The 22,954-nt window shown below is 37.7% G+C and overlaps 1 protein-coding gene across 9 annotated transcripts in view; it reads left to right on the top strand.

Moving 5' to 3' along the window:
* The window catches only part of gtf2ird1 (GTF2I repeat domain containing 1), a 30,773-nt gene extending 7,824 nt beyond the window's left edge, over window positions 1-22,949 (top strand). For 2 of the 9 annotated variants that reach the window (XM_067491476.1, XM_067491480.1), the window contains exons 3-27: window positions 36-177; window positions 2,417-2,593; window positions 2,843-3,026; window positions 4,104-4,420; window positions 5,072-5,167; window positions 5,902-5,985; window positions 7,560-7,743; window positions 9,136-9,161; window positions 10,486-10,612; window positions 11,638-11,681; window positions 11,774-11,854; window positions 12,864-13,016; window positions 15,020-15,073; window positions 15,616-15,696; window positions 16,636-16,819; window positions 16,984-17,045; window positions 17,941-18,012; window positions 18,237-18,504; window positions 19,022-19,050; window positions 19,167-19,214; window positions 19,304-19,381; window positions 19,946-20,138; window positions 20,599-20,636; window positions 20,732-20,841; window positions 21,931-22,949. In XM_067491476.1, the coding sequence (XP_067347577.1) occupies window positions 36-177; window positions 2,417-2,593; window positions 2,843-3,026; window positions 4,104-4,420; window positions 5,072-5,167; window positions 5,902-5,985; window positions 7,560-7,743; window positions 9,136-9,161; window positions 10,486-10,612; window positions 11,638-11,681; window positions 11,774-11,854; window positions 12,864-13,016; window positions 15,020-15,073; window positions 15,616-15,696; window positions 16,636-16,819; window positions 16,984-17,045; window positions 17,941-18,012; window positions 18,237-18,504; window positions 19,022-19,050; window positions 19,167-19,214; window positions 19,304-19,381; window positions 19,946-20,138; window positions 20,599-20,636; window positions 20,732-20,841; window positions 21,931-21,999 (2,901 nt within the window). In that variant the 3' untranslated portion in view covers window positions 22,000-22,949. The other 7 variants (XM_067491479.1, XM_067491478.1, XM_067491477.1 and 4 more) reach the window with 7 other exon arrangements.
* Window positions 22,950-22,954: the final 5 nt, after the last annotated feature.

Consider the following 22,954-nt stretch of genomic DNA (forward strand, 5'->3'; position numbering starts at 1 on the left):
CATTAGAAAGTAAACAATGACTGTATCTTTTGCAGTGCATGGCAATGTCTAAGCTCAATGCTGAGGTGGCATGTGTCACTGTTCATGAGGACAGTGTGATTGCTGTCGGCACAGAAAAGGGCAGAGTGTTCCTCAACTCCAGGAGGGAAATCCAAACAGACTTTTACAAGTTTTGCCGTAAGTTCTGCACTTCTTTGTGAATAAGGAGACAAGTTTAAATTAATGTTGAAGGGTTCCAGTATGTGTTCAAGACAAATGTCAGAGATCAAGGTTGTCCCTTGACAAAGGGAGCATGCCATTGTTTTCATAACCTTTCTAACCCTATTTTTTTTCTTGGGCATTTAGAATATAGTTGCAATCAGCAGTACAGTGCATCCAGAAAGTCTTCCAAACGCTTAACTTTTTCCACCTTTTGTTATGTTAGAAACTTTTTTCAAAATGGATCAAATTCATTATTTTCCTCATAATGACAATGTATGTTTGTTTGAAATCTTAGCAAATTTATTTTAAATAAAAATAAAAAATAAAAAATCACAGTAACCCCAGTATTCACGACCTTTGCCATGACACTTAAAATTAAGCTCTGGTACAGCCTGTTTTCACTGATCATCCATGAGATGTTTCTACAACTTGATTGGAGTCCACCTGTGGGAAATTCAGTTGATTGGACATAATTTGGAAAAGCATACACCTGTTTGTATATTGTTCCACAGTTAACAGAACATTTAACAGTTAACAGTGCATGTCAGAGCACAAACCAAGCCCTGAAGTCCAAAGTATTGTCTGTAGACCTCTGAGACAGGATTGTATCGAGGCACAGATCTGGGGAAGGGTACAGAAAAATTACTGCAGTATTGAAGGTCCCAATAGGCACAGTGGGCTCCATCATCTGTAAATGGAAGAAGTTTGTAACCACCAGGACTCTTTCTAAAGGGGGTTTGCCGGCCAAACTGAGTGATCAAGAGAGAAGGTCCTTAGTCAGGGAGGTGACCAAGAACCCGATGGTCACTGTGAAAGAGCTCCATTTGTGGAGAGAGGAGAACCTTCCAGAAGAACAACCATCTCTGCAGCACTTCACCAATCAGGCCTGTATGATATAGTGGCTGGACAGAAACCACCCCTCATTAAAAGGCACATTACAGCCCACCTGCAGGACTCTCAGACCATGAGAAACAAAATTATCTGGTCTGATGAAACAACTTTGGCCTGAATACCAAGTGTCATGTCTGGGGGAAACCAGGCACCGCTTTCAAACTGGCCAATACCATCCCTACAGTAAAGCATGGTGGTGGCAGCATCCTGCCATGGGCCTATTTTTCAGTGACAGGAACTGGGAGACCAGTCAGGATTGAGGGAAAGATGAATGCAGCAATGTACAGAGACATCCTTGATGAAAACCTGTTCCAGAGCACTCTGGACCTCAGACTGGGGTGAGGGTTCATCTTTCAACAGGAAAAATTAGCACACAGCCACAATAACAAAGGAGTGGCTATGGCACACCTCTGTGAATCTGTCTTTTGAGTGGCCGAGCCAGAGCCCAGACTTGAACCGATTAGACATCTCTGGAGAGATCTGAAAATGGCTGTGCACCGACGCTCCCCATCCAACCTGATGGACCTTGAGAGGTACTGCAAACAAGAATGGGAGAAATTGCACAAAAGTTGGTGTGCCAAGCTTGTAGCATCATATTTAAAAAGACTTGAGGCTGTAATTGATGCTAAAAGTGCTTCAACAAAGTGTTAAGCAAAGACGGTGAATACTTATGTACATGTGATTTTAATATATATATATATATATATATATATATATATATATATATATATACATATATATATATATATAAGGAAAGAAATTATTGAGTTCACCTCTTAGCCACATTGAAAGAACTCTTACTCTGTAAGAAGTCTCACTCTCCAGATTAACAACTAGTATGTAAGGTTTTACGCGGAGTCATATTTCAGGAATCAGGGTTTGGACTTTAAGCTCCCCCTAAGGCTTAAGGCTGTGGCTTAGTTATTTTACCTCCTTATACTGTTTAGTTTTATCAGGTTGTGTATACAAATTTTCCTGTAACAGGGAACAGCAGCTTTATTAGCTTTTCTTTGCTTAGTTAAGAAACATAATAATAAAAATAAACCTAAACTAAATGTCCTTTATGTTGCCCAATCAATCACCAGTTGTTGGATATGCTTTCATCCAGACACAATGTAAGACAAACAAGTCATTCATTTTATAAAGCACTATAACCTTTTCTCATCAAAACATTAACAACGTTAGGCAAAAAATCTATGAGGAAAGCAATATATACTCTCCCCAAACCCATATTGTAGTTAATTAGGGCCCATAAGCATCTGAAATCTTGTGCACTTGTTATTTTTAGCGTTACTGGAATGTAACTTTTGTCCTTTGGCTTTAGGGGTTCCATGTTTGCAAAATTTGACCACAGCAAATGCCCATACCAAAGACCAGGAAGGTGATCTCACCAAACTGACTAAAGATGGTGAGCATGGGAAACCGAGAGCGCCATCAGATGCTCAATCCAACATCTTTGTTCTGAGGAAGATGGTGGAGGAAGTCTTCACTGTACTTTACAGTAAGGAGACACCAACTGTGATGTGCTTTGCTGTACTGTCTGTGTGTCCTATTCCTTTTTTCACAACTAATATTATTCCTTTATAATTATTGTCATTGATAATGGCTCAGTACGACTCACTTTGAAAAACCATATTACTAATCTACATATCTAAATGAAGATTAATAGTTTTCTCAGTTCTGCAGTAGCAGTTAGGTGCAAGTCTTAAGCTAAAGTTTTTCCATATTTGTTTTCACATGCTGTTTGCAGGCGAGGCTTTGGGAAAGAGCAGCCTGGTCCCTGTGCCTTATGAGTGGATCCAGAAGGACCCCAGTTGTGTTTTGACCCACGGTTTGCCTGAAGGAGTCACCCTGAAGAAGCCCGCGGAGTATGACACCAAGACGCTGATGAAGATTTTGGAGCAGAGTCACCGCATCCAATTCACAGTAAAAAGGTGAGTCTTGTAAAATGAATGTTGGTTGTTTCTGAAAAGTACACTGCTGTTTGGCTTATGAGCCTGCTGTTTGAATGCTTGTGTCAGATGATGAAACCAGCTGTTTTACATCTGATCGTTCCAAAATGAATTGAAAAAAGATGTTTGGAATTTCAATTTAGCCTGTGATGCTTTGCAAAGATACACAGTTGTGTATGGCTGGAAGCTCATAACTGCCTTGGCATCTTCAGTAGTTAGCTATTGGTAGCAGACAGGCTGTAGTGTGTTAGTTGGGGGTTTTAATTTGCCTGCAGAGAAACATTTTCCCAGGTTACATTTCAGTGTTTCCATAACATCTTTGCCTCATAAGATTTAACATTTATATGATAAATGATAAGGAGCACTGATAGTATTTCTTATACGTCTTAATATCATGTAGTAAGGTAAATGTTTAAATCTGATCCACATCACTTGTTTGTTTTTTATTAAAGCTTCATTGGATTGCTTTTCTGAATGCGTAAAAAGTACACATTAAGCCGTAAATAATTTGTAATCTTCTGAGTCATTCACTTTTTCTTCAGTTTTACTTATCCGGACTCTGCTTTAGTACAAACGAGTTTGTATGCTGTATGCTACATCAGTAACACCTATTACTGTTACTGACACTATCAGAAACAAATTGGAGGTTTCCTCTTTTAACCACTTTACAATGAAGTTGAATGTGAACAGTGTGAAAATAACAGTTATATGATGTACTCAAACTGGTGTGAGGCTTTTTGACATTTCATTTTCTAGAAGTACTAGAAGTAAAGAGAACAGCAGAATAAAAAGTTAGTTCAGATATTAAAGAATCTGTCATGCAGACACACCCTGATCTGATTTCATGCATTTTATGTACTTTTTTCATACTTTGAGCTGCTGCACCAAGTAAACTATGAGCCATGGAAGGCTTGGCAAGTGATAAAGTTGGCTAACCAAAAGCTCCGCTTCAAGCTGTGATAAATGTAACCCTCCAAAAAGATCAGATACTCTGGTTAAGATTCAGTAAAACCTCTAGCCATTACTTTTCCTCGATTTTGATTTTGTCTCTGTGCCCAGGCCAGCAGAAGATTTGCCTCGAGAAATGAAGTCCAGCACTGATGTTAATCACAACTCTTCCACTGCTGTCATGACAACGAGCAGCCATGGTCCAGGGAAGACTACTCCCCAGGTAGTCACGTCGTCAAGTCCTGCCACTTCCAGCAACTGTGTTCTTTCAAACTTCTTGTATGGCATGCCCATGTCCTCCAAACCTCACCCAGATGGTAAGCTGGATTTCAAACCCATGTCCCTCCTCAACCTGGGCAAGGACAGAATGGCCAGCTGGACAGCAGGAACAGACAAGAACACATCTGTCAAGGACTGTGCTAACAATGGTAAATGTGCTTTTGTGGTTTGGAGAGGAAGATTCAACAATGAAACATGATCATCAGGCTAGTACGAATTTATATGCTAGTAATTTTAGCATTAATTACATGTTATTCTTTGAAGAGTTGAAAAACACTTGCTGTTGTATTAGGTGAGTTTGTAAAGATTGCTTCTGTGAAAAGAGGTAAAATTCTAGATTGACAACATTTGAAATACTGATAATAATATAAAGTATAATTTCTGTATGAATAAGGCATTTCAGTGTTTCATCCTACGCCTCCAGTGTGCCTACCAAAGTAGTATATTTAGCAGTGTGCTGCAAAGTCATGTTATTGTACCACTGATTATTATGTTTAAAGCAGCACTTTATCTTTAAACCACATTTCCTAGTTGTAATCATGTCGCTAAAGGAATCATTTAACTTGCAGATACCAGTATTACATGGGAATCACTTATTTGTGAATGTAGAAAACACTATATACAAGACCCTGAAAAAATGTTTTCATTCCCTCTTCTGGTAATTTTCAATCTGTTACAGTTAATTAACCAAGTCAAGTAATACTGAAGGCTATGGAAACAAATTACTGACTGTGCATAGCTAAGTGAACATTTTTGCCGGTCACTGAAAATATACTGTATGATTTGTTTTTCCTTTTCAGAAGAGACAACAAGAGTACCTGGTGAGCAGGGACAGAGCCCTCCAGGTATTCATATCTCCAAGAGGCTGCTCTTCTCCATAGTACATGAAAAATCAGGTAATAGCCTCACAGCTAGAAGGTCACAGATTTGCATCCCTCTGCAGCCTTGCTGTGTGGAGTTTGCATGTTCTTCCTGTGCTTGTGTGGGTTTCCTCCAGGTACTACCTCTCCTTCCACAGTCCAAAGAGATGCACGCTAGGTTAATTGGTGACTCTAAATTGCCCATAGTCATGAATTGTTGTCTGTCTGTGTATGTCTCTCGTTGTGTGGCCCTGAGATAGACTGGCGACCTCTCCAGAGTGTACCCTGCATTTTGCCCAATAATAGCTCAGATAGGCTCCAGCCCCCTGCAACCCTGAACAGGATACGCAGTTACAGATAATTTACATGCATGTTTTGAAATTATTTAAACATAACTCAGAAACTCAGTTGGGTTTTAAGATGTTTTAAGTGAATTCCTTAAAAATCTCCAGTCTCAGAGGGCTCTGTTGTGTCCTGCTTGGATTTTCAGAATGGCATACAGTAGCCAAGCATTGTTTACTAAATTAGGACTAAACTTTTCTGATGTTTAACCATTAAGGGATAAGCCACTAACATGTCAAGAGTAATCCTTTAAGAAGATTGCACTGATTTACTAAGTTGGCTTTGAGTAGATTGAGAGTAATTTCAGATCATAAGCACTACAATGAAAAAATGCTCATTAAAATGTTGCAGCTTCAGTGAACTCTCATTGTACATACAGTACTTACAGGAGATATTTAGTTTTTTTTTATATATTTCTTTTCTTGCAGAAAAATGGGACTCATTTATTCGAGAAACTGAAGACATCAACACATTGAGAGAATGCGTACAGATCTTATTCAACAGCAGATATGGTGAGACAAACCCTTCTCCGTGCATTTTGTTGGGCCTCAGCGTGACATATAGGGTAAAATTTAGAAAGGTATAGCTGCCTCCTTAAGCAATTGTTTATGCTCAGGGATGATTCTCTGCGTGTCTACAGATGTTGATGGATTGAGGTCAGTGCTTTGGTTTATCATATTTTCCTCAGTGATACATAAAAGCATGAGGAGCAGCTTAACGTGAAGAAAAATACAGCTCATGATATTTTCACGTCTTGAAAATTTTTAATTGTTTTTCTGATCATTTGAAGAACTTAAAACTGCTTCTAAAAATTGCTTTCTTTACCAGCAGTTTACGAATTGGGGAATAATGCTTTTCTTCATTATGTCTCATAGGACCTGTATCCATGATCCACCAATTACCATTCCCTTAAAGTTTAATTTCTCATTTAGCTGGAATTGTCTTTACTTACATTTAGTCACTTTTATCCATAGTGAGTTACACGTGAGGCACAAAGCAAGCAAAAAAATCAAGTTAAGGTGAAAACATTAACGCAAAAAGTGTTATGATAAGTAATGTTTCTTTTTAATAATACACAACACAAGAAAGGACAGATAGAGAGTTTTTAATTTATATTTTGTATTATATGTGCATAGGAAGTTGCAGAAGAGTTCCGTCTTTAATAACTTTTGAATATTGGCAGTGAGGCTGCTGAGCGTGCAGAGTTTGGTGGCTCATTCCATCATCTTTGTACCACTGATCTAAAGAGCTTTGCTTGTGATGTTTTGTGTGGGGTGAAGAGACCACGAGACGCCATTCATTGGCAGAGATCAGTGGGTGGGAGGAATTGTAGGCCTGAATGAGTGTGTTTAGGTTGGAGAGTGTTGTTCAATTAACCACTCTGTATGCTAGAGTCAGAGCTTTGAATCTGATGCAGGTGGCTATTGGAAGCTAGTGCAGAACAGCGGTTTAAAGTATGTCTTTATGGGCTGATCAAAAATGATACATGCTGCTGAATTTTGGATCATCTGTGTTGGGTTGTCCCGGTAGCTCTGTCAGCATGCACAACCAGCAGTTGCAATAGTTGAAATGTTTCATGACCATAACCTGCACAATGAGTTGGGTTTCATATTCAGAAAGGTGGGGTCTGGTCTTTCTAATGTTGTAGAAGTCTGCACGCCTTAGAGTTGGTTGTCAATGATGCCTGCTAGATTTTCGACCGATTGAAAGGGGGCAATTGCTACAGATTGTTGCATTGAAGGTCCGGCTGGGAAAACTAGATCATCTGTCTTGGAGACACAGATGTTCCCCGCAGCCAGGTGGGGATTCAAATCAAGGACCTTCCAGGTGGAGGAGACAGCAGTAACCAATCCACCACATGCTTGTAAAAAATACAATTTAAAAAAATTAATTTCTTTGGAGACACCAACACATTACTGTTGTCTCTCTCTAAAAACTTCTGGTGCTGCTGTTGAATCACAGCAGAGGAATCTTTCAATTCAGGCATTTTTCATTTAGTTGAAAAAACAAAAGCATGATAAGTATAATTGGAAATAGGACTGGGCCATATATTTCAGTCTGTTTGCTTTCTGTTTTCTACATCTAGCTGAGGCCCTGGGTCTAGATCACATGGTGCCTGTCCCCTATCGAAAAATAGCCTGTGATCCAGGGGCTGTAGAAATCATAGGCATCCCTGACCAGATCCCCTTCAAGAGACCCTGCACCTATGGAGTCCCCAAACTCAAACGCATCTTGGATGAGCGCCATGGAATCCGCTTCATCGTCAAACGGTAATTGATGCTAATGTTCTAATGCAGACAAGTGAGATATATTCACAGTATTGGAGTGTTGTGTTTGACTTGATAAGGTAACATGTAACCGACTCCTCCTCCGACATGTTACAATATGGCGCTTCTTCTGAAACTTGAAAAGATTTTTAATAAGCGGCCACCAGTCAAGCCAGTCTATACCATCTGTCTGTTAAACGTCTGGTTTCTTCAGCACACTACGTCCAACTGACTGGTAAACCATTACCATTCATTTCCCAAATGACTTTCCCATGCCAACATGTAATGGGTGCTCTTCTATCCATTTGCCACCATGCCTTGTTTGAGATAACACATCTTTTAACGAATCCTGCAGGCAGCTCATTAGTGTTACAGTAATACAATTAGGAAAGATTGAAAATGTGATTAATTCAGAATTACATCACATCCCCATTGTCATTGAGAGATGTTCTTTTTTGGGGGGGGGGGGTGCCTTTACAGGCTATGATAATTTTTAGACAAAACGATTGTTATTTGTAATGGTAATTTTATTTCAGTTTTATGAGCCAATACATTTTAAAGTCATAAATAAATAGATAAGCATGTGTGTTATTATAACTGTACTGTTCTATAACACCAACATGCCAAATTGAGCATGTAAACAACATAACATGCCAAAGGATAAGTGTGGCATTTTTCTATATTATTCTTATTGCCAACAAATGCCATTAAAAGACTAAACCAAAACTGAAATCTCTCATTATTCTGGCATGTTATTTCTGTTCATAGCTTTTAGCTCTAAATCCATCAATTCCAAATTAGAAAGTAAACATTCCAAAGCAGGTAACAAATATATAGTTTCATTTCTTTAAACAGCTTGGCACATACTTTTTAGCTAGTGCTTTTGAAACAGGAGATAATGGTGTATTTGTGGCGAATTATTTTCAGCTGCAGATTAGTCCACATTTGGTGCTCTAAGAGAGTATTTACACCACCACCAAATTTTCCCCAGCTGGAAGATTTGTAAATTTAGTCACAATTGCAAAAATCATTTTGCAAATATATGTAAATAAACAGCAGTTAAAGAACCAGTTGTGTCTAAAACATTAATTGTAACCACAGCAGGAGAAGAGTTGGTGGCAGACTGAGCAGTCACATGTGCAAGTATGAAGGGAAACAGTCCAGAATACAGTTCGGTAGTTATTTTTAGTCAAAGAGATTCAGTGATAGCGAAGGAATGACTCAATTACTGGAGTTTGACTGAGACTGTTTACAGAACAGTTAATGTGCTTAAAGAGCTGTTAATGATGTGCTCCTCCACATGTACAGTGTTTGCCTCACGATTTTCTTTTCCCCCCTGAGAGCTGAGTCTTTGAACTCAATGACTAATGGCCCGTTTTTCTTTTTATATTCCAGAATGTTTGATGAAAGGATTTTCACTGGTAAGAGCCTGATTTATTTTGTTTTTGTTTTAATATAATTTTATAATACGATATGAGTAATTTGGCCTCATTTATAAAACACAGCTGTCTGTTTCCATGTTCTTGTGCCAGTGCCTCTAATATACTTAAATATGTGACATTTTTTCTATAATTGCATGTTTTTTCTTACTAACAGCAAAACAAATGAGAACAGTTTACTTACCCTCCCAGACTGATCCCTTTTCCCTTGCTATCTTCATTTTCAGTTTCATTATATATAGTAGATTATAGGCAGTATCTGTAAAACAAAAACTAAGAATCAATACACATTAACTCGGTAGTCCGCAGGAACAATAATTGTAAAAATACAAGTGCAGTGCGTAATCTGTGCGTCACAGACAGATATTGGGTTAACCTAATCATCACAGACAGGTATTTTTAATATTTATTCAACATGTCTCAGCCTCATACCAAACAGTTATTCTTAAAACTGTGGAATTTTAGGTTTTTTAGGTTTTTTTTTTTACGTTGAATGGTGTGAAAGAAATCTTTGGCTGTTCAATCCAAAATGGTGGTCGTAGATTCAGTGCGTCACATGTTCAACAAGGGATTTGGTGACTTTAAAAATTAAAATGAACAAATTTTTTAAGACAAGCTGCTCTCAAGTAAAAATATTCTCTTTCTTACACTTTTAATCCTGAGTGCACACAGATGGATATTGTGACTTGATGATGTGTATCAGCTTGCATACATTTTTATTTTCCAGATGTCAAATTATTTTACAATGCAACATACTTGAAAAGTGACATTGCACAGTCTGTTACAGAATGTAACCAACATTTTATTACACCCATCACGTTCAGTGTGAGATCTCTGTAACAGTTTATAGAGCTCCTTAAACTGTTTCAACAAAAGCTGATTATAGCTTTTAGGACAGTGAGGTATTTTGCAGCACTGATGAATTGGATTGCTTGGGTTTTAATGGCAAACATTTGTATTTAGTTTATGGGTTGTGTAAAAAAATATAATATCAGCCAATATATCGTAATCAGAATTTCCCAAAATTAAAATATCAATATCAGCCTCATGATTAATGAGAATTGATCTATTTTTGCTGAAAGGGAGCTTAAATGTAATTTTTTTTGGTAGGATTCTATATGTGCTTCATCCAGGTATTTATAGACATTTAGCTGTAGGATGCAGTTTGTCAGGATCTTTACAGTTCATCACAGGAATTAACTTAAAATTGCCCTGTCATACCTTAATTTTTATATTTACACCCCACAGATGTTCTCCACTAATGAGATGCAGTGTTTGTTTATCTTCTATGTCATGTTTGTTGAAGCTGCTGGCAAGATTGCAAGGGAGGAGGGAAAGCATGACCTGGGCTTCACGCCTGAAGACAGCTTCCCTGACAGTCTAAGCATCCCGCCCACCACAACTGAGCTGGTCAGCAATCCTCACAGCAGCAGGTTTGAGCACAGCCCACACAGAAATTTAGCATCACCCTGAGGACTTTGTTTATGATGTGGAAATACAAGATGGTGGAATGCAACTAAATTGTATGGCAGTTATGACCAACTTTACTCATATTGCAGACTGAAGTTAACAGTTTTATTATGTTGCTTAACAGATTTATCAGAGCATAAGGGACGCTTCCTAATCTATTTGTTTTGCCCTAATTTTGAATGTCATTCCTCTTATATCCTTTTTTTTCCTCCATGAAAGTTTATATATTTTGGTAGAAGTTACAAGAACATGTCTGTTCCTGTAAAAAAATATATATATATTTAAGTCATTTAGTCATTTTTTGTGATCTTTCTTGCTTTAAACTATTAAGATCCTGCTTGAAAACTAACAGTTGATCTGCTTTCTTCATCATCACAACAAATTGAAACAGGGGTGAGATCACTCGATGGTTTTAATCACAGACTAGTATATTAACATATTTGCAATTTATAGTTTTACTAGAGACAATTTCCTACTCTGATATTGTTGGAACTACAGAAAACCTCTGCTGCATTACACACTGATGCCTCCTACTGCATAAATGATATGTGGTTTATGTGTAGTGTTGAGTCATGTTTCCCCATTTAACTTTCAGAGAACACACCACAATTTCACTTTTCATCTTAGCCTGTCTTTGATTTAAGTCTTGGAATTAACACTAGTTAACTGCTGATTTGAGCTGCAATATTCAGCTGATGTCTGAATGATTTCTACACTGCATTTACTAAAGACTATGAGAAGAGTCACTCGCACTGATGCACACAAACTATTTGTCACATTCATACACTAAAGTCTATAAAAGCGATTGAAGTCTTTAGAAAGATTATGTAACTTTTGCATTAATGCTACTGTTTTCACAGTATAATAATGAAGTAAATTACAGAAAATGTGGGGATTGTTTGAATGAGAAGTAGACCCCCCCCCCCTCCCCTCAGTCAAGTCAAGCCACAGGACTTCAATGAATCACACGTTTTATTTTACTTCACAGATCAACAAGTGCTTGTGTGAGTCCCTTGGCCGATTGTGAAGCAGGTATGTACATTATAATTAGAAGGTTCAAAACAATGTTTAAATGCCTTGGATGTCTCCCTATCATCAGTTCAATCACTGTTCAATCTACACAGGTCCTTCAGCAGATTGCATTCCTCTGAAAAGGATTAAAACAGAGCCTCCAGATGGGGAGATCATTCAAGTTACAGTGCCAGGTAAGTGGGCACACACTTGGCAGCCAGCTGTTCACGTCTCCTAATGTAAACACAGTATCCAGAGATTGTGTGGACATACTAAGCCTGCATCATCTGTTCTCATCCCCACTCTGGCTACAGTCAAAAACTCTGCATAAGTGTTTTTACAGACTTAACTAATCACAAACTATGCACTGTGATCATTACACTACTCATGTTTAACAGCCCCCCCAAAAATTGTGAGTAGTCCCTTTTAGGGAATAAGGTAAGTGAATATGGTGTTGACATTTGGTTTGTCATGCTTACTGGCCATACCTGATGCCCAAATTTAATGTGGAGCCATAAAAACACCATGGAACTATGGCATAGAAAGGATGGGATACTTGTCTAAGTTGGAGGTAACTTTTTGAGTTAGGCTAACACATACAAATCTCAGCTGGCATAGCTTTTATCAGAATGTTGATGAAAAAAGAAAGTTTTGTTTTCCAGTTTATGGAATTTCCCATTCACTGTAAGAGAGACACAAAAACGTTTCATTTGTAAGTGGCTGTGCTATGCTTTAACCAATGTGAGGAAGCTAGTCATTTAGTTTTCATCCCTCAGTCCTTCTGTCTTCTGTAAGCAAACACACTGTTTAAAACATTTCCAAAACAGCCTAAATTTGTGTGTGGTTTTTTCTAGTACAACACTAGTACAACCAGTAACTAGGGTTGTTAACCTCTGTGGAATTTTACCTGACTAAATAAGATTTGAAAACAAAAATGTACACTTCCTCAAATATGATTTAAACAAAAGTACCCTGAAGTTGCCTTCCTAAATTTTACAATAGCATATAATAGAAAGGCGGTCACAATGTTTCCACACAGTGAATAAGCTTTGTCTAAAACCCAGATCAGTTACAGGTTTTTAAACTAAAAGCAATAAAACAGGAAGGATCAGCGTCTTGACCAATACTGGAAATATCAGCAACATATTTCCTGTTGCTCTCTTTAGTTTTTACTACAGAAATGTTTAAACATTGTTTTTTCAGATGCTGGTACAAGCGTGGAGGAGCCCAGTGAATCTGTGGCCGAGCCTGTTGCAGCAGCACCCTGTCCATCCACAGCCTCGCCCTCAGCTCCCTCGGCCCCATCTGCTCCCCCTGCTCCCCCTATTCCCCATCACTCGATGGAAAACCATGCAGGTAACCCTAGCCATGTCAACCCGTCCATTTCATCTCCCTCTTCACACCACAAGTCCTGGAATACCAGCTACTCCCACACGTGTGCAGACACCCTAGTGCCTGTTTTTTAAAGCGGGCTAAATAAGCTCCAGCACGTATGAAAACACTTTTCTCAGACACTTTATTTTCCCTACAATCAAACCTACTTGTAGACACAACCCCAGTCCTAAAAACCCCACCTCCCCAACTCTGACCCACTATACAGTAGCTCTTCTATTCCTTCAGTCTTACAAATACTGGCTCTCATCTGTAAAAGGGACCATGCATCAAATGCAGCTGTTTAACAGGCTTATTCACCCTCTAAAGTCCTGGTTGTCATTCTGTCAGGAAATAAACAGCAAATTCTCCCCTGGGTGATTTTTGTCATTTCGGTTATAATAAGACTGATGCATTGTGCCATTTCCAGATTTTGAGTGACGTTGTCCTGTAGTGCAGTCACTAGAAGAATTGGTTATTGTATTAGAGAAACCAAACTACTCAGAGATCCTATCAAGATTCCCAAATCCTACCTCTATCTAACCCATTACTCAGCTCTACTAAACCAGAGGTGAGTAAAATTAATCCAAGAACATCTGAGTAGACTACACTTTCTTTCTAAACTGCACACAAAACACTGTCCCTAGTTTTCATAGGACCTTTTTTTAGTACAAATTAGATCCAAAGTAAACAGAATAGTAAAACATTATTTTTCTGTATTCTGAGTAACAGTTTCATTCACCTCCATTATACTGAGGTGGCAGCAAAAATATTTACTCTTTTAATGATTTTAATCAAAAGATCCTTTAAGGTGTCCTGTTTAAAAGATGCATTAAATAACGGAAAATACATGGCAGAGTAAAAGTCACTTGGAAAAAGTTTGACTTCTGTGAACACAGATACTGAAAATTCCTACACCAACATCATTGAAAATACCTTGATGTCAAAAGGGACCTTTCTTAGTTTGCATAAATTACACAGAACAGGCATAACATTATGACCATCTGTGCAATTAAATGCAAATATAAGAAGCGGTGGTTTTAATGTTTTGGTCACCTTATTTAAAATAAATGAGGAGGCCAAAACATTAGAACCACTTCTTCTTATAATGCACTCCAGTACGACTCCACTACCCACTTTGACCTCAATAATAAACACAGTAGAATTATCATCTTTCTGACAGTTTCATCCTAAAAATGGAGAAATTATTAATTTGTAAAAGTAGATTTTATGGCAGAGGCACTGTATTGGATTGCATTAAATTGCACAGGCGGGCAAAATGTTAAGCCTGAACAGTGTAAATTAAATTGTTATGAGGCCTTTTTTTCTTTGTATGAAGCGTAATTACACTACTACAGAGCATGCAAAGTTTACTCAGTGTGGTCTTGGGTTTAGCATAGAGTGCTTTCAGGACACATTTTATTTATTTTATTGATTTCCTTGTGCTTTGTTTAAGTTTTCTTTTCTTTCACAAATGACATCTAAAGGAAAGACAATAAAGGTAAGTGCAGCACATGTCACATTTTGGAATTATTTGCTGTTACATTCACTGTAATAAAATATTCAGATGTTTGTATTTTGCAATATTTGAAGTAAAATTAACTCAATGGGTAGATTAAGTAGGTTAAGCTGTAGACTACAAAGATTTTTTTTAAGCCATACTACAGAGATTGTAGGTTTTTGCCAGAATGTGTTGATTGTTTTGAGAGTATGTTGGGTTTCAGAGTCTAGGTGCCTTTTAAAAATTAAACTGTGTGGACAGAAAAATGATAAAACTAATGCTGTCTGCAGTAAACTTTGCGGTAAACCACTGAAATGCTTTAAATTAGGCGAAACCTCTAGCAATGGTGAAACTTTAACCGCTATTTTTGTGTTTCTAATCACAGCACCGTCTGAATTATTAATTTGAGCAGTTTCTGTAAAAGTCTGCATAATTGAAGTGTATAGCAGAGTGTTTGCAGTACTCATGTTTTTCTTGCCTCCTGCAGCTGAAGCTCGGTCACCCAGTGCAGCCTCACAGAGCATCAGAAGATCCTCTGAAGGTAGGGCCAGAGGCCAAGAGAGAGAGAGATCCAGTCCATTTTGCTTTTCCTACCACTGTATGTAATATTATTGAGTTGTGAAAGCACAGTAGAATATAAAAACACAACAACCACAAAACCTCTGAACGAGACATGTCCCAAACAGCACAGATACAGATACATCTATATGGAAAAACAAAACTTCAATATGTGGAAATGTACAACATAAGCTGACATAGAAAATCAAAAACCTTTAGATTTTGTTTATTTATATTAACTTCTGTGATTATTTTCAACTTTACTACTGCCATTTATGTTGTTACCATTCTTCTTTCAAAATTTGTTATGGTCTCCAATAGTAATAACACACAAAACTAAGTTTGTGTCAGTATCAGACTTGAGAAATTCATCCAAATAAATTTGGAGATGAGAAGTAGTGTTTTTTACAGTTGGGAAGAGGGAACTAACTGAGCTGCCCTCATGTAGTAATAATCCTCTTTTGATGGTTTTGCCGTAAATGTTTCGGTGTTTTTTTTTTTTTTTTTTTGTACGACTTCATGCAGCAGGGAGCCTGGTGGAGGACATTGGTGAAATGATTCTCCAGCTTCGGAGACAAGTGGAGAGCCTGTTCAGCATTAAATATGGTAAGCTACCTAGAGTGGGAGAGCTTAACCCCTATTCATACTGGGTGAGAAATTATGTCAGGCCCATTTATTTTGCAGTAAGACTTTGATCGCCCCCGCATGTACACACCCTTTACCAGTTTACAGAGATTAAAAAGTTAAGCTTTCAAAGACTATTTGAATATTAATATTCTAACATTGAAGTTTTTAAATAATATATCAGATTAAAATTAATATGCTTAGCAAATTAGAGGGGATGAAAAGAAAGAATCTTAATTTCAAACCAGAGGAGTTCAAGAAAAGAGATACTGAGCATTATGGTTTTGTAGTGTTTTCTTGTGTTGCTACAGTCATACTCATACTTTACCAACAGCAACTGATAGAAGTCTTATTTGACATAAATCGTGATTATAGTTTATTACAACTCAGGGCTGATTTTCTGAGTTTTAACCATTATTTATATAGTTAATGCCAACATTGTAGACCATGAGATCTGGGAATATGCTAATAATGCAAAGAAATGTCTGATAGTGAAAGGAAAGCTGTTCAGAAATAGGGACATGGCAACATGACTTTAAAAAACATCTGTGCAAGAAACACAAGCAGTCAGAAAAGGAGACAGGCTGTAAGCAAGACGACAGTACAGCCAGAGTCTTATTCAATTGCGAGGTAGAACTTAATGTGAGTAGGACATTTTGGAATTACCCTCCAATTTTACTGGAATCCTTTTGCTTATTTTGCAGGTTTGTTTAAAACCTTTCTGACTTCCTAATGTCTTACTTATAGTTAGTGATGTTGCTACATTTCCAAATTCCAGAAATGAACTTGTCATTACTAGATCTACTTGACAGATCCACATCAAAATACACATGATCTGTCCCGGTACCAGTTAATCTCATTCTTCTTGAACACATTGAAGTAAACATTGTTTTTCTGTTTATGGTCCCTCGCCTTCCATAGCTGAAGCTCTGGGCCTACCTGAACCAGCCAAGGTGCCCTACTCCAAGTTCCAGATGTACCCAGAGGATCTGTATGTCACAGGGCTACCGGAGGGAATCTCTCTGCGGAGGCCTAACTGCTTTGGAGCAGCCAAGCTACGCAAAATCTTGGCTGCTGGCAGTCAAATTCAGTTCGTAATCAAAAGGTAATGTGTTGCAGTATACTAGATATTATTCCATTATTGCTAATTAGTTCCTTCATGTACACATCGTTTATCATTTTAATAATCTCTGGACAAGAAATTGACACCTTGATTCAGGGAAAATTCACAGGTTAGTAAATATTGCAATCTTTTTTGTTTTTATACAGACCTGAGCTGTTAACTGAGCAAGTTAAACAAGAGATGCCCTACATTCCTGTCTGTGATTCAGGTATGTCTGTTGTACATTTTTTGTTAGAGCTGTTTAGCCTATATTCACTATGTATTTAGGTGAAAATAACTTAAAATTACAATATCAGAAATTGGTTATTTTTCCATTTTTAAGATTAAAATATAAGAAGTATTTGTGTTGTTGAATTACAGGACTTGACATATTGTGGTGTTGTTGCAAACACCAAAATCAGGAAGCTAAATGATAAAATGATGCTACATCTCTTTACATAAAAGCCCTGGTGAAAAGATGCAACCACTCTGCGTCTCATCATAACCCATGCACATATATAATACATAATTGTTTGTTTGTGTCCCATGATTTAGTGTACATTAGTCATTTAGATTTAGATATTTAATTTAGATTATGCAAATTGAGACTGTGAACAATTTACTAATATTTTATTGCGCAAACTATACTGAAGTGCTTTCTTTCATAACAGGTAAAGGACGAGAAATCGTTTACTTCAGTGTACAGGCAACTGTTCTTCGTCAGTAAACATCATTATCATTATACTTGTACATACTGGGCATATTTCAAAAGAGTGTAAACCTGGAGCTATTCCATGTATTGTAATATTTAAAGCTTTGAAGATAAAGTTATATCATGCAGACCATAAGAAGAGACTGTATGCAGACAATTCTACCATCTGGTGCTCTGCATAATGCAGGCTTAAGATGCTATTTGCACTGTCCTCTGCATGCTTGTAATGATGAGGTCAAATCTAGTTCATGTGCTTTTCTAAGGGAGAAGGAAAGTCCTTGCAGGGATTTCCTACCTTTCATTTGTGGCCAAGCTCTGCTGCTGGAACAAGGAGCAGCTCTAAATGTTGCGTTCTGTAAATCATAAGATCCAAAATAAAACAAAAGTTTAACCTTTAAATGTTTTTCCAAAGAGTTGGACACCAAGGACGCAGCACCAGTAACAGAGGACGCTGCAGCTATGTCCAACAGAGCTGGATTCTCAGGTACATTTACATTTGCATTTAGTCATTTGGCAGACACTTTTCTCCAAAGCCCCTTACAAGTGAGGTAGGTTTTAATTTCCACTTTTTAGTCACCACTTTGAAACTTTTGCCCTCTGTTTTGAAAACTTTGAAAATTGACTGCAGACTCAGAAGGAAGTGCATTGTTGCAATGCATAATTAAGAGGGTGGCACTGAGCGTCTTCCTGTCCACTTCCTGTCTCCAGAGTGCTTGGAGTCCAAGCTTTCCAGAATCGACCTAGCAAACACGCTACGAGAGCAGGTCCAAGATCTGTTTAACAGGAAGTATGGGGAGGCATTGGGCATCAAATACCCCGTCCAAGTGCCTTACAAGAGGATTAAAAACAACCCGGACTCAGTTCTCATCGAGGGCCTTCCCCCCGGCATCCCCTTTAGGAAGCCCTGCACCTTTGGCTCCCAGAACCTGGAAAGGATCCTGGCGGTTGCCGACAAAATCAGCTTCACCATCACCAGGTGGGAAGCCAGCTCATGTTTTATGTGCTTCTCAATAAGGCTTTTTAATTTACATTTACGTAGATAAGATATCCAACTAAAAAACAAACAGACTTGAAAACACAACCTGTCTGGCATCGCAGTCATAAAACTTGACAACATGGTGCACTGTTCAAACAAAACCTCCACAATCCAGTTTTCAGTTTGGAAAGAATCTTTGGTAGCTTATAGCCTGCCGTGGTATTTGACTGGTGGTGTCTGTCCTTCAAGCTTTTGGAGGTACAATGAGGACAGATGGCTGCTCAAATTGACTTTATTTATCATAAAATCACAGGAGCAGGCTTAAACATACCAGTGGATATTAGAAAGGAGTCATCTTGCACACTTGGCAGACAGGACCTGTTTTGTGTAGAATATACATTCTTATAAAAAAATAATAATTCTTAACTTTGGTATTTAGTAAGGGTATTTACTTTCTGTCAATTGTTTGAAAATTACTTTGAAATGACCTCATTATATATATATTTTGACTATCCAGACCTTTTCAAGGACTCATTCCAAAACCAGGTAAGAACAGATTTTGATTTTTCAGTGAAAAGTTTGAGTAATTAACCATCATTTTAGCACAGAAAAGTAATGTTAATGGCACGTAATACTAATATATAGTTAATTCATTTTATTAGCACCTCGACGAGTCACTTTACTAAAGAAGGCCTACGCCACAATAAGTGGTGAGTAAAAGGGGTCTTATAATATCCAGATTTTTTTACTCTTTCTTTATTATGAAAGTTGTCCCTCACTTATTCTCCTCACCCAATAGACGATGATGATATTAATCGCATGGGGGAAAAAGTGGTCCTCCGGGAGCAAGTCAAGAAACTTTTCAACAAGAAATACGGTAAATGGTGTTTGGAGTTTTGTCTGAGTTTTCTTACACCGAGTTTGAACAGCCCCCATTGAAAGTCCAGACGACTCAAAAGAGTGTAAATGAAAAGCAAATGCAATGATTTTCTAATTATTTAAAACCTATACTCAATTAAAATAATAAAAGACAACACAATAATTGTTAATAGAAATAATAGATCAGTTTTTCATAATTGGTTTTCAAACTTGCCGTTGTGTACAAAGATTTCTTCAGATCCTCTGAATGTTTTAATTATATAGCACATGATGAAATACTCAATCTTTGTAATTTTATGTTGAAAACATTATTCTTAAGTTGTTAAGCTATTTACCCACACAGACTTTTACAGTCCTAGTAGTGATGTACAGACTGCTTCTTTCCATTGGCTGACAACTTCCTGTAGTTAGGAGAGTTTGCCAAAGCAGACATGAGAAAAAAGTAAGTGAAAAAAGACAAGAAAACAACAAGCATCTGGTTACTTTTGAGTTGATCAGAGAGCTTGTCATCCGTCTTCTTGTGCATATATGAGCAAATTGTTGTGGTGTTGTGTTTGTTTAGGTGAGGCTCTGGGCTTAGACCGCTCCGTCGTGGTTCCGTACAAGTTAATCCGTGGCAGTCCAGAGTCTGTAGAAGTTAGTGGCCTTCCAGACGATATCCCCTTCCGAAACCCTAACACCTATGACATCGTGTGCCTGGAGAAAATCCTTCAAGCTGCAGATAAAATAACATTCAGCATCAAGAGCCAGCTACAGTGAGTTTGGAGACGTGTGAATATTCAGCAGCCTCTTAGCTGTCAACATGCTATATATTCCAGTGGGAAATTGGTAGTTAAGCTCATTATGTTTTATTTATGCTTGAGATTTAAATCCAGCCTCTAAGATGTCAAAGAATAAATCTTCTTCAGCAGCAAATGTAAATAATCTGAAATAGTGAACAATATCCTGACATTAAAGCAGTTAAGCTATGATGAAAGAATGGAGGCAAAACACCTCAATCATGCATGATTTTCTTTTCGTATTTTTTTATTTTTTTTGTTGTTGTTATGAAATAAATACAGTCTGAACAGTAAGCTAATGCAAATTACCCAGTTGTATAGTAATTGAGTAATTGAACACACGTGTGTGTGTGTGTGTGTGGACAATTTAATCGGATTTCTGAAAACAACAAGTGCTGTGTCGCCCGAAATGAACCAGCTTTTTCTCCTCACACAGGCCGTTTGCAGAAATCTGTAGCCAGGCTTGTAACACTGGTACGTGCTGTTTCATTTCCTTATCATTGCTGAAGTAGAGCTTTGTGCTGTAAAATCGCCTGTTGAGAGTAAAACCACCTGCATCGTGTCTTCAGTAGGAACAGACGCCTCCACCAGTCGGCGAAAGCGCAAGAGAGTCCAAGAAAGCAACCGAGCACCTGCCTCGTCTGACCTGGGGATTTCAACCAATCAGATTCCAGTGATGGTGTGTTTGAAAGGCATGAGCAGTCAGCACAGTATTTATCAAGCGAAAAGATAAAACACTGAATAATGTACAGTGACCTGATGCTTCCCAGTTCACTGACGTTTAGAGTTACTGCTAGGTAATTTAAAACTAGCATCTTGCACCATTAAAACTTGTTAGCAATGCGTTGATTGGTTGCTTATGAACAACTATAGTGCCGTCTAATCAACCACCATGTTAAGAAGAGGTTACTGTATCCTGTATTATAGCTTTCAAAAATAATAACAATGTACATACTTGCACTTTGTTACATTTATACATGAATACTCTGTATGCCCATAGTTAGTAGTATTCATGCAGTTTGACAGGAGAAGGAACTGTCAGATTATTTTATTTAAATTGAGCTATTCAGTGGCATTTTAGTTACACTTTTAGGGACAATCCCAGCTTTTTAGACTTAATAGTATTTCGATCAAGAATCATTGATTTTTTTCCCCTTATGACTACAATCTTTAAATCCATTGCATTGGCTTATGTCAGTAGTCAGTTATTTAACTCTGTTAGTAAGTAAGAACTAGTCTCCGTTCACCCAGTAACACTTAAATCACCACCTTTAAATAGTTTGATAACTAGGTTAAGTTGTAGCTTTAAAATCTTCCTGTAGTTTATTGTCATCATGATAAAAGGACATTGCTTAGAGATTCCAGATTAAATTGGTCTCAAATATTATTTGTCGAATATTATTTATCTGGAAAAAGGCATTTAAATAAATCTTATATACCTTTAAATTAGTGAAGCCAATCTAAAAGTTACAGTAGTTATACTGTACCACAATTTTTGACCATCTACTGTCACAAAAAAATCAAGTCCTGGCTTGCTTCTTTCAATTTTCCAAATTCTAATTCACATTTTTTGGCCTTTAATGGATTCTAACTTGTACATTACTTCAAACAGTAATTACACGCCAGTACATGTGTGTTTAATTTTAACTACTGAATAACTACCTAATGTCAAAACTGACTTTGGATCGACAGCGTTTTTGAGCTAATGAAAAAATTTTCTTCACCATTAAGACTGATGTTTTCTATCATTGTGTTTGTATTTCTGCAGCAGTGGCCGATGTACATGGTGGACTATAGTGGAGTGAATGTACAGGTCCCCGGGAAAGTAAATTACTGAAGGAGAAACCTCAACTGCAAAGGGATGAGAGGAGTTTGTCAAAGTGATATTCATGACTCTTCCACAAGTGACACTAACACTTTGTCAGCGTGCTAATATATCTCCAGACTGAATATAGTGAGCTAAAGGCTTCACTCTGTGAATGGCGTCCTGAGTTGTTAGGATCAGGAGAATGTAAGTGGATCAAAATGTTGCAGGGCAAACGCTTGGCTTGTTTTCTGTCCACTGCCTCTACACACTACTGGCAGGACAGCGATCAGTTTTTGTTTTCCTAATAAAGCTGATTAAGAGAGTAAAATTGTTTTTACAACGCTAAAGTCATGCTGTTTGCCCTTGCATTTATGAAGTGTCCATCCACTGAGTCATACTGTTGGACCCAGCATTTGGTTGCAATGTATTACTGACAAAAAATGTCTTTGATAGCGATCTGGTTCCTTATTATTCAGATATTTGTACTTTTTATTTATTATATTTATTAAAATATAACATTATGTGCAGGGATGTAAAATACATTATTCTGTTAAACAGTTCCTTGAGGAACACAACTCTAACACAGATGCTAATAGTCACCCAGTAACCACAGGTAACCACTGACATTCAATTAAGAGAAGTAAAGAAGTGTCTTAATTAGGTGCTGGGGCAACTGCAAGCCATCAGAAGTAAAAAGAGGCAAAATGGACTAAGTTTGTCCGTCGGGCAAAGGAAGCCTCTGCCCAAAGCGGCAAGAAGCACCTGCAGTAAATGAAGACCTTCAGTGAATAGCCTTTTTATGTTAGCACCACATTAACAATATGTAAAATATCTCATTTAAAGTCAGCCTGAATGTATCATGTAAAGGAAAGAATGGTATGTTATTCTGCAATGACTGTCTCTGGACTAATGATATTTAATATGCTGTACCTTAACGCCAATTAGGCCTTTGAAATAAAATGTGTTGCCTTGCACTTTGATTTTG

This window comes from Channa argus, chromosome 22 (genome assembly GCF_033026475.1).
Source record: "Channa argus isolate prfri chromosome 22, Channa argus male v1.0, whole genome shotgun sequence".
In the NCBI taxonomy this organism is placed as follows: domain Eukaryota; kingdom Metazoa; phylum Chordata; class Actinopteri; order Anabantiformes; family Channidae; genus Channa; species Channa argus.